At 37.1% G+C, this 15,878-nt stretch overlaps 1 protein-coding gene across 2 annotated transcripts in view; it reads right to left on the reverse strand.

Moving 5' to 3' along the window:
• Window positions 1-15,878, reverse strand: part of KIF24 (kinesin family member 24) — a 73,088-nt gene that overhangs the window by 31,569 nt on the left and 25,641 nt on the right. Inside the window, exons 4-7 of one of the 2 annotated variants that reach the window (XM_055578842.1) lie at window positions 14,879-14,983; window positions 12,862-13,051; window positions 4,545-4,642; window positions 1,438-1,653 (exon numbers count right to left, since the gene is read on the reverse strand). In XM_055578842.1, the coding sequence (XP_055434817.1) occupies window positions 1,438-1,653; window positions 4,545-4,642; window positions 12,862-13,051; window positions 14,879-14,983 (609 nt within the window). Of the gene's footprint in view, window positions 1-1,437; window positions 1,654-4,544; window positions 4,643-12,861; window positions 13,052-14,878; window positions 14,987-15,878 lie in introns of both variants that reach the window. The other variant, XM_055578841.1, reaches the window with a different exon arrangement.

Consider the following 15,878-nt stretch of genomic DNA (forward strand, 5'->3'; position numbering starts at 1 on the left):
CCCAACAGGTCTCAGGTCTGGTTAATTCTATCATGACAACCTTCTATCCCTCCACTTCCCCTAGCCCCTCTCTCCTCCCTGTTCTCCAAGTTAGTTGATACCTTCACAACTTTGTTGCGTCCTACTCAGTTAAAATCATGTTTCAACCTAAGCAAAACTTAATGCCAGAATAATATAAGAGGGATTTAAAATCTGTTACTGAAAGAATACATTTCTAAAGTACTGTATTATGTTGTAAAGGGAATAGTTTAAGCCTTATAAGAGTTAAAGTCTAATGTGAAGAAAATATTTTATTTTTATTGATATCAGAAAACTATCATTAAGTTTACTCTAAGATTACTGAGAGAAAAAACAAGAGGAAGTGGGAAATATATTATATATTATATTTAATATAGAATATATTATATAGGAAGTGGGAAATATATTATATTATTTATAGTTCTTCCAGTATAATAATAGATCAAAAGAATAGGAAAGGATTTAAATATATGTTGGTTTCCTGACTTTCTGAAATTACAACCTTTTCAAAGACCACAATAAAAGAGACATAGTCTTTTGATGAACATTAGGATATTGATCACTTAAAAAATACTACTGGAAGGCTAATTTACATTTTCCTGTAGCTGAATTAACAGTTTTAAAAAATATGCCTCTGATTCAGGAAACTCTCATTCATAAAAGGGCACTGGTATACCAAAGCCTCTTATTAAATCCCACAATTCAGTGGGTTGTTATTGTTTTTCAGTCACTAAGTCGTGTCAGATTCTTTGTGACCCCATGGACTGTAGCACTCCAGGCTCCTCTGTCCTCCATTATCTCCCAGATCAGATCAGATCAGATCAGTCGCTCAGTCATGTCCGACTCTTTGCAACCCCATGAATCGCAGCATGCCAGGCCTCCCTGTCCATCACCAACTCCCGGAGTTCACTCAGACTCACGTCCATCGAGTTAGCGATGCCATCCAGCCATCTCATCCTCTGTCGTCCCCTTCTCCTCCTGCGCCCAATCCCTCCCATTCTTTGCAGCCAAAGATGGAGAAGCTCTATACAGTCAACAAAAACAAGACCAGGAGCTGACTGTGGCTCAGATCATGAACTCCTTATTGCCAAATTCAGACTTAAATTGAAGAAAGTAGGGAAAACCACTAGACCATTCAGGTATGACCTAAATCAAATCCCTTATGATTATACAGTGGAAGTGAGAAATAGATTATCTCCCAAAGTTTGCTCAAATTCATGTCCATTGAGTCGATGATGCTATCTAACCACCTCATCCTCTGCCACCCCCTTCTCTTTTTGCCTTCAATCTTTCCCAGCATCAGGGTCTTTTCCAATGAGTTGGCTCTTTGCATCAGGTGACCAAAGTATTGAAGCTTCAGTGGGACTCTGGCTTAAAAGAATAAAGAACAGATTTACAGTTTCCCACTCATACCCATACCTTTTTCTTCTATTTAGAAGGTCATAAAGCTGTCCACAGTAGATTTCATAGAAGCTGATCCACACAAAAAGATGCCTTCTTGGCTGGGACACTTCCAGTTGTCTGAAGATGTCTCTGGCAGCCAGAGCATACAGTCCTGGGTTCTGATGAGTTCCTATCATGGTATAGGTCTTTCCAGCACCTGTCTGTCCATATGAGAAGCAAGTGGCATTGCCTCTGGGGGAAGAATCATCTGTATTTACTTTTAAATTTTAAGAGAACTGCTAACACAGATTTTTAAATGACAAAAGTCAGGTGGAAAAAGAATCCTCCATAAAATTCAACTATAAAATATACAGTCCATTAAGAAGAGGAAAAGAATTTATATAAAATTTACATAAGAATTTATAAAAATATAGGAGGAGGAAAAGAATTCTCAAAGCAGTATATAAGTTTTTTTTATAGAAATTTTTCATGGAACTGGTACGACCATAAGACAACTGTAGAAGATATGGAAAAAAAGACCTGATGTTAGGTGCTTTAGAGGATCTTTGAGGAAAAAAAAAATGTGTTAATCCTTAAAGATAAGTTCAGTGAAAAGAAGTAATAGAAAACTAAATAAATAATAGAAGATCATACAATATGGTGGTGATCACTTATAAGAATATTAAGGAAGTTTAAACAGAGGCAAAATCAATAGAAGCAAAATATTTGAAGGAGGACTCATGAAAGACCTCTTTTGGCCTTAGTTTTCACTTTCATCAATAAATTACTGGGCTACTTGATTTTCAAGACCCCTTATAGCCCTGATGTCCTATGATTCTAAGTGGAAGCCACTGTTCCTGCATGTGGTATGTGTGTGTACACGAGCTGGATGGGTGTGAAAAACTGTAAAATAAGAGGTGGACAGAAAAGTTGGGAGACCAACCTGCCAGCCACAGTGTATTTTAGGAGGAGATGAGGCCAAGATTACCTGAGTACTATAGGATCCTATGTACTATGCAGTCCTAGTACTATGTAGTACTAAACAGAGAGTGAACACAATGTTATGCAGTAAGTAGCTAGATTCTTATACAGGCATCCTATGGATTGATGATAAAAGTAGCAAGAAAAATATTCTATTAATATGTATGGACACAGGAGAAGGGGAGGCTGGAAGTGGACAAAGAGATGAATACACAGAAAGGACAGAAGCCAGACAGAAACCAAAGAAACAATGATTTGACAAGAGCAAAGCAATCATGGAAGTGTGAGAATCAAGACATGGGAGCAAATTGAATGGAAGCTGTTTAGAAGCAGAGACTGGTTGGTTACTCCTTGTCTTTTAAATCATGGCTCCCAACAGTGTGGGCACTTGAATACACTGGCAGAGTCACAGTTGGGAAAAGAATTACAGGAGAAAAATGTAAACACACTGAAGAAGATCTAACAGAATAAGAATAATAAACAACATATACCTTATCTTCTGAACATTTCTGTGATGAACTTTAAATTAAAAAAAAAAAATGAAGAAAGCTCTTACTACACTTTATAGAACTTAACCTAATAATTTCACCTAACTTGCAACTCTCTTATTTTTTATTGATAATGTCTTAACATTTAAAAGTTAACTTATTTTAGAAACCTGCTTTCTCAAAATGCACTCCTTAAATTTGGTGCATAAGAAACTGAACCAGAAAGAAAGTTCACTTTAACCTGTTCATAAAAATACAAACTTCCATACAACCACAATAAAAAGACAACAAAAAACAGGCAAATGAAGATATCTGAGTGGCCAAATTAGCACATGAAACGGTGCTCAGTGTTAGATCTTGGGGAATGTAAATTTATAAAAAAAAAAAGAAAAAAACACAATGAGATACAGTTCCATACCCATTAAACTGGAAAAACCCATTAAACTAAAAACCCATTAAACTAAAAAAAAAAGATTGACCATATCAAATATGGTGAGGGTACAGAACATCAATTCTCATACATTGCTGTTGGGAATATAAAACAGAGCAAAGAAAATTGTTTGACACTTTCTTATAGACCTATCCAATGACCTGGTAATTCCATTTATAGATTTTTATTCAAGATAAATTAACAGATGTCCATAAAAAGACTTGGATAAAAATGTTCATACAGTTTTATTCATAATACTCCAAAATTGGAAAGAACCCAAATGTCCATCAAAAGAAGAATGGATTAAAAAAAAAACTGGAATATTTATAGAAGGAAATATTACTCAGCAATAGAACTAGTTACATGCAACATGTACTAATATCAAAAAACATTATGCTAATAAGCAAAAGAAGCCAGGCATAAGATATATATTATAACAATCCTATTTCTATGACATTTTAGAATAGACAAAACTAATCTACTGTGACAGAAAGCAAGTCAGTGGTTATATAAGACCTGGAGGTGAAGGTAGGAGAACTTTCTGGGGTGATGGAAATGTTCTGTATCTTATTCCGGATATTGGTTACTTGGATACATCAAAACTCATCAAATCTAAGTACTTCTTAATATCTGTGCATCTTGATGTATGTAAATTATACTTCAATTTAAAAAATAAAAGTAAAAATATCCTGAAATCAACTACCCAATATTTTCTACCCATACCTGACTACTATATATTTTAAATAGATAACAGAGCCCCACCAAGTACCTACTCTGTCCCATTTAATGTTTACTAAGTGTGAATAATTATTTTTAAATTAAAAAATACATCTATGAAAAGTGACAGTCACTTATCTATCCTACTTGAAAAAAATTAATGAAACTATAGCTAGAATACATAATTCCTATTAGCAAAAGTTCAAACTAATTACAACCACATACATCTTTTTATTCTAAGGACTTTGATAAAATAATATTGTTGGCAGCTTATATTTTTCCACTAAGCATAGAGAATCAATATCATCAATGTAAATGAAAATTTTGAATATTTCTAAATGTCTTGTGAATCCTATAAGGAGAGACACGGAATTTTCCAGAAGAGTCTAATTTAAATTCATTAGGTCAAAACACAATTTCCTATTTAATTCAAAATAATAGAAAAGCATAAGTATTATTTACAAAGAAATATGATTTATGGAAAATAGAAAATAAAAGGCAAGAGGAGCAAATAATTTCTATCATACCCATTGAAAATATGCTGAATGAGTGGGTGAGTAGTCTTCATGTAAATATCTTGATTAGTGCACGCCTCATCAAAGATTTCATCAAAATAAAAAACATGCTGAAAAAGAAATTTGATTTTTAGAGAAAGAGATACGTTCTGGATTTTCTTCATCACTATTCTAGTTGACACAGGATAAAGGTGCAAATACATTTTTAACTAATAGTAACTGTCCATGACAAAGTTAGAGATAATAAGCAATTATCAACTGTCAAATGACAAGGCCTAGTTTTACTTGAAATCTCTGTAGACATGTTCTTATACTGTAAAAACTAAGCCACATGATTTTTGTTCTCTCTTAAGGGAAGTAAATTAATGAGTGTTAACAGTGAGCCAATCTTCCTTAAGTCTAAGAGAGGAACTGAATTCTATGGAGATTATTCTCATAGCCCAGCCTGAGCATGCGGGAAACATGAGCAAAGAGGCAAAGCAGGAAAGCACAAAGAATGTTTAGAAGACAGGGAGGATTTACTGTGTTTAAAATACAGGATACTGGCAGGCAGAAAAGTGAAAATAGCAGGTGAGAATAAGGAGTTAGGACTATACTGTAGGGGTCTTGGGACATCAGCATTAAGGGAGAGGAGGGAATGCTTTTATTTAATTTAGTAAAAGTGGAAAGGCAAAAAACTTGGCAAAAGAGAGGGATGAGCTGAGCCATTTTATTGGAAGACTAATCTGCCTTATACTGTGCATGGATTGGAAACATGAACACCAGTGGTTAGGTTAAAGAAAGAAAAGGAAATTCGCTCAGTCATGTCCAACTCTTTGCGACCCCACTGGCTGTAGCCTACCAGGCTCCTCCATCCATGGAATTTTAGATTAGGTTAAGAAGAGTCTAAATTAGACAATGACGATGGAAATAAAAAAATATGAGCGCATGAGAAATTTGGCAGCTGACTGGATGTGATAGCTAGGGAGAGAAAGGAATCCAAGCTTATTCCCAAATGAAAAACCATGGTAATCTGAAAGAGGAGAGGTAGGAGACCCCATTAAGTTGGGTCTGGAAAGTGTTAGTTCAGCAACCATAATTATTTGCATAATTTAGAGTCTTACCATGTTGGCAGCCCAACTATATCTGGGTAAAAAATCCTAATGATTTCAAGTCTGACTGTAGTATCATAATGGCAGTCCACACACGATGAATGAGAGATGAAGTCATATTTTATACTACCTTTTGGGCCTACTCTAAATATTCAGTTCAGACAAAATTTTATTTTATTTTTTTGCAATAAACAAAACTTTTATTCAAACAACTGCAGTACAGGGCACAATTCAGATTTTTTTTAAAAATGGAAAGGAAACAGGAAAAATATTTTCAGCACTTTACATCTTCATACAAGTGTTACGGTTTTGTGTCTACATTCATCCATTGAGCACTGAATCCCCTAGATTTGAGATCTTTCAGCAAAATTGGAACACTAACATAGAAGGTTCCTTTTACAAAGGTCCATGTTCTAGCTTTGGTTTTTCCCTAATTAAAAAACAAGGTCTGTCTGCGTCTTGAGCTGCTTCTTTGGTGGAAATGGGTTTAAGCCAGTTTACTATGGGTCACTGTACCCCAAATATGATTCTGTTTCATATACATTACTTTAGAATGGAAATTTGTTAGGTCATTTGAGAAGAAATTGGAGCCATAAAGTCAAATTTATCAATAGAAAAAATTCTCAGAGGAATCCCTTGGCAGCCCAGTGGTTAGGACTCCAGCTTCAGCTGCATGGGTAGGGAACTAAGGTCCTGCAAGCTGCACAGTGTGGCCAAAAAAAAGAAGAGAAAAAAGTCTCCGAAAGTTAGGAGGTGAGAAAAACATGAACCTGTGCAGCAGGACAAAGAGATCTGTGAACTTTTAGTGTTCTGAAAAATGTGACTGATTTTAAGAACAGTAAAATGTAAATTTGAAGCTGGGTCATAGGTAGATGGCGGTTCATTATACTTTTGACAAGGTTTGAAAATGGCAATAATAAAGAGCAAAATACATTTCTAAAATCTGATTTTAATGGACATGATTTATACCTAATTCATAAACAGGTCTTTAAGCAAGGAGACAAATCCATTCTTTGCTCAGAAATCACTGTATGTTTTTATAGTTAAGTATGATATCTAAATTAAGTATGATATCTTACTGCCAAATTCAGACTTAAATTGAAGAAAGTAGAGAAAACCACTAGACCATTCAGGTATAACCTAAATCAAATCCCTTATGATTATACAGTAGAAGTGAGAAATAGACTTAAGGGACTAGATCTGATAGACAGAGTGCCTGATGAACTATGGATGGAGGTTTGTGACATTGTACAGGAGACAGGAATCAAGACCATCCCCATGGAAAAGAAATGCAAAAAAGCAAAATGGCTGTCCGAGGAGGCCTTACAAATAGCTGTGAAAAGAAGAGAAGTGAAAAGCAAAGGAGAAAAGGAAAGATATAAGCATCTGAATGCAGAGTTCCAAAGAATAGCAAGGAGAGATAAGAAAGCCTTCCTCAGCGATCAATGCAAAGAAATAGAGGAAAACAACAGAATGGGAAAGACTAAAGATCTCTTCCCTGGTGTCTCAGAGGTTAAAGCATCTGCCTCCAATGCGGGAGACCAGGATTCAATCCCTGGGTTGGGAAGATCCCCTGGAGAAGGAAATGGCAACCCACTCCAGTACTCTTGCCTGGAGAATCCCATGGATGGAGAAGCCTAGTGGGCTACAGTCTGTGGGGTCGCAAAGAGTCGGACACGACTGAGCGACTTCACTTCACTTCAGAGATCTCTTCAAGAAAATCAGAGATACCAAAGGAACATTTCATGCAAAGATGGGCTCAATAAAGGACAGAAATGGTATGGACCTAACAGAAGCAGAAGATATTAAGAAGAGGTGGCAAGAATACACAAAAGAACTGTACAAAAAAGATCTTCACGACCCAGATAATCACGATGGTGTGATCACTCACCTAGAGCCAGACATCCTGGAATGTGAAGTCAAGTGGGCCTTAGAAAGCATCACTATGAACAAAGCTAGTAAGAGGTGATGGAATTCCAGTTGAGCTGTTTCAAATCCTGAAAGATGATGCTGTGAAAGTTCTGCACTCAATATGCCAGCAAATTTGGAAAACTCAGCAGTGGCCACAGGACTGGAAAAGGTCAGTTTTCATTCCAATCCCAAAGAAAGGCAATGCCAAAGAATGCTCAAACTACTGCACAATTGCACTCATCTCACACGCTAGTAATGCTCGAAATTCTCCAAGCCAGGCTTCAGCAACACATGAATCGTGAACTTCCAGATGTTCAGGCTGGTTTTAGAAAAGGCAGAGGAACCAGAGATCATATTGCCAACATCTGCTGGAACATCAAAAAAGCAAGAGAGTTCCAGAAAAACATCTATTTCTGCCTTATTGACTATGCCAAAGCCTTTGACTGTGTGGATCACAAAAACTGTGGAAAATTCTGAAAGAAATGTGAATACCAGACCACCTGCCTCTTGAGAAACCTATATGCAGGTCAGGAAGCAACAGTTAGAACTGGACATGGAACAACAGACTGGTCAAGGCTGTATATTGTCACCCTGCTTATTCAACTTATATGCAGAGCACATCATGAGAAACACTGGGCTGGAAGCACAAGCTGGAATCAAGATTGCCGGGAGAAATATCAATAACCTCAGATATGCAGATGACACCACCCTTATGGCAAAAAGTGAAGAGGAACTCAAAAGCCTCTTGATGAAAGTGAAAGTGGAGAGTGAAAAAGTTGGCTTAAAGCTCAACGTTCAGAAAACAAAGATCATGGCATCTGGTCCCATCACTTCATGGGAAATAGATGGGGAAACAGTGGAAACAGTGTAAGATTTTATTTTTTGGGGCTCCAAAATCACTGCAGATGGTGACTGCAGGCATGAAATTAAAAGACGCTTACTCCTTGGAAGGAAAGTTATGACCAAACTAGACAGCATATTCAAAAGCAGAGATATTACTTTGCCAACAAAGGTCCATCTAGTCAAGGCTATGGTTTTTCCAGTGGTCATGTATGGATGTGATAGTTGGATTGTGAAGAAAGCTGAGCACCAAAGAATTCATGCTTTTGTACTGTGGTGTTGGAGAAGGCTCTTGACAGTCCCTTGGACTGCAAAGAGATCCAACCAGTCCATTCTGAAAGAGATCAGCCCTGGGTGTTTATTGGAAGGACTGATGTTGAAGCTGAAACTCCAGTACTTTGGCCACCTCATGCGAAGAGTTGACTCACTGGAAAAGACTCTGATGCTGGGAGGGATTGGGGGCAGGAGGAGAAGGGGACGACAGAGGATGAGATAGCTGGATGGCATCACCGACTCGATGGACATGAGTTTGAGTGAACTCCGGGAGTTGGTGATGGACAGGGAGGCCTGGTGTGCTGCAGTTCATGGGGTCGCAGAGTCAGACGCGACTGAGCAACTGAACTGAACTGATGATATCTAAAGCATTTTTCGCATTTCTCAGGAAAATTTTTAAAAATGAAGAGAAATAAATGTGGGAATAAACTGGTTTTGGTTTTCTTTTATTTCACTGAGTATACGGCTATTCTCCTCTTTCTACAAGTGCTCTTTTGAAAGCACTTATTCATTAAAGGAATTAGTTATCTTTCCATCTAATAGAACTGAAAATTGATTTTTCATGGTAAATTGATGGGGAAAAAATGGAAACAGTTGCAGATTTTATTTTCCTGGGTTCCAAAATCACCGTGGACAGCGACTGCAGCCATGAAAGTAAAAGATGCTTCCTCCTTAGAAATGCTATGACAAACCTAGATAGAGTATTAAAAAGCAGAGACAACACTTTGCCGACAAAGGTCCATAATAGTCAAAGCTATGGTTTTTCCAGTAGTCACATACCAATGGGGGAATTGGACCATAAAGAAGGCTGAGTGCCGAAGAATTGATGCTTTTGAACTGTGGTGCTGGTGAAGAATGTTGCAAGTCCCTTGGACTGCAAGGAGATCAAAGCAGTTAACCCTAAAGGAAATCAACCTTGAACACTCGTTGGAAGGACTGATACTGAAGCTGAAGCTCCAATACTTTGGCCACCTGATGAGAAGAGCCGACTCATTGCCAAAGATTCTGATGCTGGGAAAGACTGAGGGCAGAAGGAGAAGAGAGCAACAGAGGATGAGATGGTTGGATGGCATCACTGATTCCAGTTGGTGATGCCATCAAATTCAGTGAGCTTGAGCAAACTCCGGGAGATAGTGAAGAACAGGGAAGACTGGTGTTGCTGCAGTCCATGGGGTTGCGAAGAGTCAGACACAACTTAGCAACTGAACAACCACAATTTTTCCTTCCAATAGAACTTAAGTATTGATTTTTTCAATACTTCTGTAAGAATCTCTCTTGAAAGATATGTGAGCATGCAAGATTACTATTATAATTCATAAAGTCCTCTGCATCACATACACTTTCATTTGACCATATTTTATTAATGAAGTTTGGTTAACATTCACTTCATGGAGTTCCCTGGTGGCTTAATAGTTAGAATTCTGGCTTTCACTGCTGTGGCCTGGATTCAATCCCAGGTCAGGGAACTGAGAGCCTGCAAGCTGCTCTGGGTGCAGCCAAAAAAATAAAAAATCACTTTAGCCTTGATATGATAAGAGTTGCATAGCTTATTTTTTAAAGAAATTTTTTTTTCAGATTATAAATGTATTTCTAAAATATCTCTGGAAAGATACACTTAGAATATCGGTTGTCCTCAAGGACAAAATGAGATTAGAGACACTCTTCATAACATGATCTATATTCTATTCAAAAGTTCTGATTTTATTGATATAAGAGTAATAATCATGATCGCAGAAAAAAATTTAAACATGGATTACAACAGATAAGAAAATCAAATTATCTGTAAATCTTACTACCCTGAGATGGCCACTACTGACTTTGATATATTTCAGTACCATCTTTTTTTAATCTATATATATTTTCCTTTATTTAAGAAATTGGGGATGAAACAAACAGGTCTGTTTCCTTATTTTTTTCACTCATTAGGTTGCTATCATAAAATTTAATGGTTAAGTATGACAGCACAATGTATGTATATGATCACATATATTAAGTAACAAAAGATCTGAACAGATAAGATATTTAATTAAAGGACAAATAAACCTAGTGTTTGAATACCTGAATAAGATTAAAAATAAAACCCAAAGAATCTAGGATTAATATTTACTTGCTATGTTTGCTATGAACCTCCCTTTTCTTCTTTCTACTTAAAAAAGGCGGAGAGGGGAGAAAAAAGGCCTCTCAACACAGATTATAAGCATTGACAAGTACGGAGTTTGACCTATGACAGCAAAGGTCCAAAGTTCAAACAGCAGAGAAAGAGCTATGGAAACTATGGATATTCAATAAGTATTGACCAATGGTAATGACAAAGAAGTAAGGTTATTGTGTTTTGGGATAATGGAAAAACACAAAAGATAAAATGATGCCTCCTTGAGGGAATTACTGTGACAGAAGCATCATTAAGGCAGTCTTGGGTAGATGGTGACTGGAGAGGGCTATTACTATGGCTATAAGTAGCCATGGAACTAGATAGCATTACACCTAATTGGTCATTTGGACCATCTTCAATATAAATACCTCCCACCTAGAGCTAATAGACTGTGCACTGACCAGCAATCGATAAGGCTGTTAAAGTGATTGAGTTGGTTAGACAGTGGCCTAGTAATTTAGTGCCCATAGAAAGACTCTGTGCATTGCTTTGACTGTTACTGAGAAACCCAATTTTGGTAAGCAAAGAAAACAAAGAACAATGCAAGTGTTAAAGAGGGGAGAGTATTAACAACCTGACTTCAGTGTTAAAGGATTTATTTCAGTAGAGTAAAATCTCAGCTGACCAAGGTGAATTGTCTGCACACCAGATTACTCACCACCTTTTGTTTTTCTTCTTCCTACTAATCACTGGGTTTTGTACTTTTTTTTTCCTTACGCCACTTGGCTTGCAGGATCTCAGTTTCCTGACTAGGGAATGAGCCCAGGCCATAGCAGTGAAAATGCCAAATCCTAACCATGAGACCACCAGGGAACTCTTAGTCACTGAGTTTTGAAGTAAGAGACAGAGAGAATAGAATGGACATAATATGAACATTCAGGGAGGCAGATTCAGAGTAAAAGAAACTCTGAATTCCCAGATCTTAATAGATTATTCATAATTGCTTCATGATTTTAAGAGTGCCTAAATTATAATATCTTCCATCAATGGGGTTTGCTGCTTTCATAACAGACTGAAGGAATTATTGAAAGGGTACCTAAGAGCTGGGAATAAATTCATTTTGATATCAAATTCTTTGTTCTTAGACTCAATCATCCTGGCAGGGAGTGAAAATTTCTTTTTCTTTTTTTTTTTTGAACATTTCTTAATGTGTTTGAGCTACCAGTGTTTTACTTAAACCCACATACATTGTTCAATGTGAAATCATATTCCTGGATTATCTTTACTCACTGCAATCTACCTTATACAAAGTGGCCTGTTCAGGAACCCAATTTCTACCAACTTAACTCTATGCCTAAACATAATTAAGAATCAAAATAAGCAGCTGGCTGGCAACCTGGGGCCATGTTGCTCTCCATCTTTAAACTCCAGACTTGCACTCAGCAGAGTAAGTTCACACTGAGAGACAGGAGAGAAATGAGACTATGTGACCATCTCACAGTTGGTCTGGGGCAACTCAGTGACTGTCCTTCCTATCAGCAGTTCATTATTTAAACTCTTTTTATTCTCCCATTTGCTCCTTTATGACTAAATATGTATAATTAAATTCACATAAAGCATGGTAAGTGAATGTATGAAAGTGAAAGTGAAGTCGCTCAGTCATGTCCGACTCTTTGGGACCCCATGGACTGTAGCCTATCAGGGTCCTCCATCCATGGGATTTTGCAGGCAAGAGTGCTGGAGTAGATTGCCATTTCCTTCTCCAGGGGATCGAACCCGGGTCTCCTGCATCTCAGGAAGCCCAAGTGAATGTACAATGTATAATGCAACTCTATTGCACGAGAGAGGGAACCCAGGTCTCCTGCATCTCAGGAAGCCCAAGTGAATGTACAATGTATAATGCAACTCTATTGCACGAGAGAGGAGGAATTATGCTTGCGTTATCTCCTACTGCACTAAATTTTTTAAAAATGAAGGCTAAGTGTTATCAGTGATTAATGCAGTGTCACATAGAATGAATGCTGACTCAAACCTAAAAACTGAATTTAAGAATTTGTACTGCTACTCAAACAAAAAACTTGACACTTGATAATGTTAGTTCCATCGAAGGAAAGTATCATACCTGTAGAATATACTGTGTGAGGTCAACTGCTTCTTTCTTCTCATGAAGAAGTAGAGTTTCTTTATCTTTCACAGTAATAACGTTGATTTCTCCACGACGTACCTCCCTCATGCCCAGAGGGCGTTTTCGAACACAAACTCTGATTTTCTCCATCTCCGTCCAAGGATTCTCTTTCTCTGAAGTGTTCTGTCTGATATATGTTTATAAGTGGGCTTTAATTTTTAGTTAACAAAATAAAGCTATCTAAGAGGTCAAAGTATCAGTATATTTTGTTATAAATTAGGTGTAATACAAACACACACACATATGCACACAATATGTTATATACTAAAGTGCTGACACTGAGAAAGTTCTTTCATTAGCTCTAAATCCTCCTGATTTACTTCTATCTCCATCTCTACTCAATCCCACCCAAATGCAGATTTCTTGCTTCTTTTCAATTCTTACTATTGTACATTTACTGTTTTCTTGACCATTCAACCTAATTTTTTTTTATCCTACCTGGGTTTATTAAATATCTTGAATTTGGTGGTAGGTTTCAATGTATTTTCACCGTGTTTCTTCCAGGTATATTCTGACCCTCCCTTTGTCCTTCTTGCTTCCTTTTTTTTTGCCTACCTTGATATGTATTTATTTGTTAGAACACGATCCTACTCCCAGGACAATTTTATGACTGGTGCTGCTGCTGCTGCTACAGTCGCTTCAGTCGTGTCCGACTCTGTGCGACCCCAGAGACGGCAGCCCACCAGGCTCCCTTGCCCCTGGGATTCTCCAGGAAAGAACACTGGAGTGGGTGGCCATTTCCTTCTCCAATGCAGGAAAGTGAAAAGTGAAAGTGAAGTCGCTCAGTCGTGTCTGACCCTCAGCGACCCCATGGACTGCAGCCTACCAGCCTCCTCTGTCCATGGGATTTTCCAGGCAAGAGTACTGGAGTGGGGTGCCATTCCCTTCTCCTATGACTGGTGCTGTCCACCACGAATTCATCCTTCTATTCAGACACATTTCTTCTCTGGCTGTCTTCAGTGAACTCATCTACCTTAACATCCAGAAGAGAGGCAATATTACTTGGGTTAAGAGTACAAAATTCATCAGGTTTACTAGCTGAGCCTAATAGTAGCATATATGATACATCGAAGTACTGACCACTTTACCTATGCAGAAATGCCTCTTAAGCAAGGTAACAAGAAAAGAGAATCCTTGAAAGTAGATGTTTTACCAAGACCAATGCCTTTGGCACATATACTTGGAATGTCTTAGAGAGACAAATCATTTCCTTCCTTTACACTTTAGAATTTGATTAATAACCCCTAAACAGCCTTTTATAATAGATTTTACACAGGATATTTCACTATATAATTGTTTCATATCAACTTCAATTTTCTGAGACCTCCAACTGGCTGGAAAATTATTTTTCGCCAGGATCTAAATTAGTAACAAGTAAGAAATAAAATTTCTAATATAATGCATAAAAAACTACTCAAGGCTTTTGAAGCATGTTATTATTTTTTTAACCAATGTATAGTAGACATCTAAAAAAAGAACCATTTTGACTTGAAATGTGGCAAAATCCTGATGATCATTAAAAGTGAATGACAGGCATGTGGGGTTCATTGTTGTATTTTGCATGTGTTTTATTTTTTATAAGAAAAAAACAAACTTTCTCTGGGTTTTTTTGGACCATGCTGTGGGGTTTGCAGGATCTTAGTTCCCCAACCAGGACTGAACCCAGGCCCAGCAGTGAAAGTACAGAGTTTTAAACACTGGGCCACCGGGAATTTCTCAGAATAAAACACATTTTTAATGCATCCTAAAAGGTTCTAGCTTTTTTCTTTTTTTAAGGCTCTAGTTTTAATATGCAATATTCCCTGAAGAAATAAACTGTATCTGTCTGACATGCAAAGTTAATACAGCTAGAGTTAGGTCTGTTCACGATCTTAAACAAGTCAGGGCAACCAGTCCTCTAAATGCCTCAGACTTTTATTAGAATTCAGAGTCCAATAAGTTATTTTGAACTTACCTAATTTGAGGTATCCAAAGAGAATGCTCTTCGGATAGGGATGACTCACTAACAGGAAGCTTCAAGTTGGTGAGGGAGTTTCTCAGGGTTCTGAAACTCTGGCTCCTACTTAGAATTTAGGGGAGAAGACAATATTGAAAATTATTGGGACAATGAACTTTCTTAACCTCCATTTCTCTAATATAATAAGGAATGGGAAGAGTAAGATGATACAAAAGGTGAGAAAGCTCAATTAAACACCTTCCGTTCTGGGTCTGCCATGTATAAATCTCTGTGAGAGCACTTAGCTCACTCTTTGGTTGTCTGACTTCCCACTCACCCTGCCCACTAAGAGTCTCAGAGTCTCCAGATATTCTAATGATCTTTGTATCTAGAATCAAGACAGGCAGAGGGGGTATTCTATATATGCGAAATAAATAAAGCAGAAATATTTAAACTAAAATATCCATTCTATCTAAATAAATAATGGAAAGTCGTATCTTCATTCTGTTTATAAATAATTCCAATTTAGATCTGTATATGTTGCTCAATAAAAGACTAACATTCAAAAAAGTATTTGTTCTTTCACCGCTGAGCTAACCAACAGGACAGCAACAATCATGGCATTGATGGTCATAGAACAATCTAGTCCTTTCACAACTCAAAGAAGAAAAAAATACTATATGCTCTGTGCTTTGCTAAACCAAGCCAAAAAAAATTTTATTTTCAGAAACACTATAGAATTCATTTATGTATTTCAAGTTACTAAAGGCATTTTTACCTTTAAAATTGGGTCCTCTATTCTTTTAGAATAAAAGAACTGGTTGGTTATGAAATCCTCTGAAACCTTAGCCAATATAAGACCATATGGAAATACTTTTAAGGTATGAATAATAGCCCTTATTTTTTTTTTTTTTAAAGTGGCTTAAGAATGTATTTTGTTTCTCCATAGCTCAACAACTGTAACTTTTAAAATAACAAAACAGGCAATACACATTAGTTTTAAAAGAATGTATTTTCT

The sequence above is a fragment of the Bubalus kerabau genome, chromosome 4, assembly GCF_029407905.1.
Source record: "Bubalus kerabau isolate K-KA32 ecotype Philippines breed swamp buffalo chromosome 4, PCC_UOA_SB_1v2, whole genome shotgun sequence".
Classification (NCBI taxonomy): domain Eukaryota; kingdom Metazoa; phylum Chordata; class Mammalia; order Artiodactyla; family Bovidae; genus Bubalus; species Bubalus kerabau.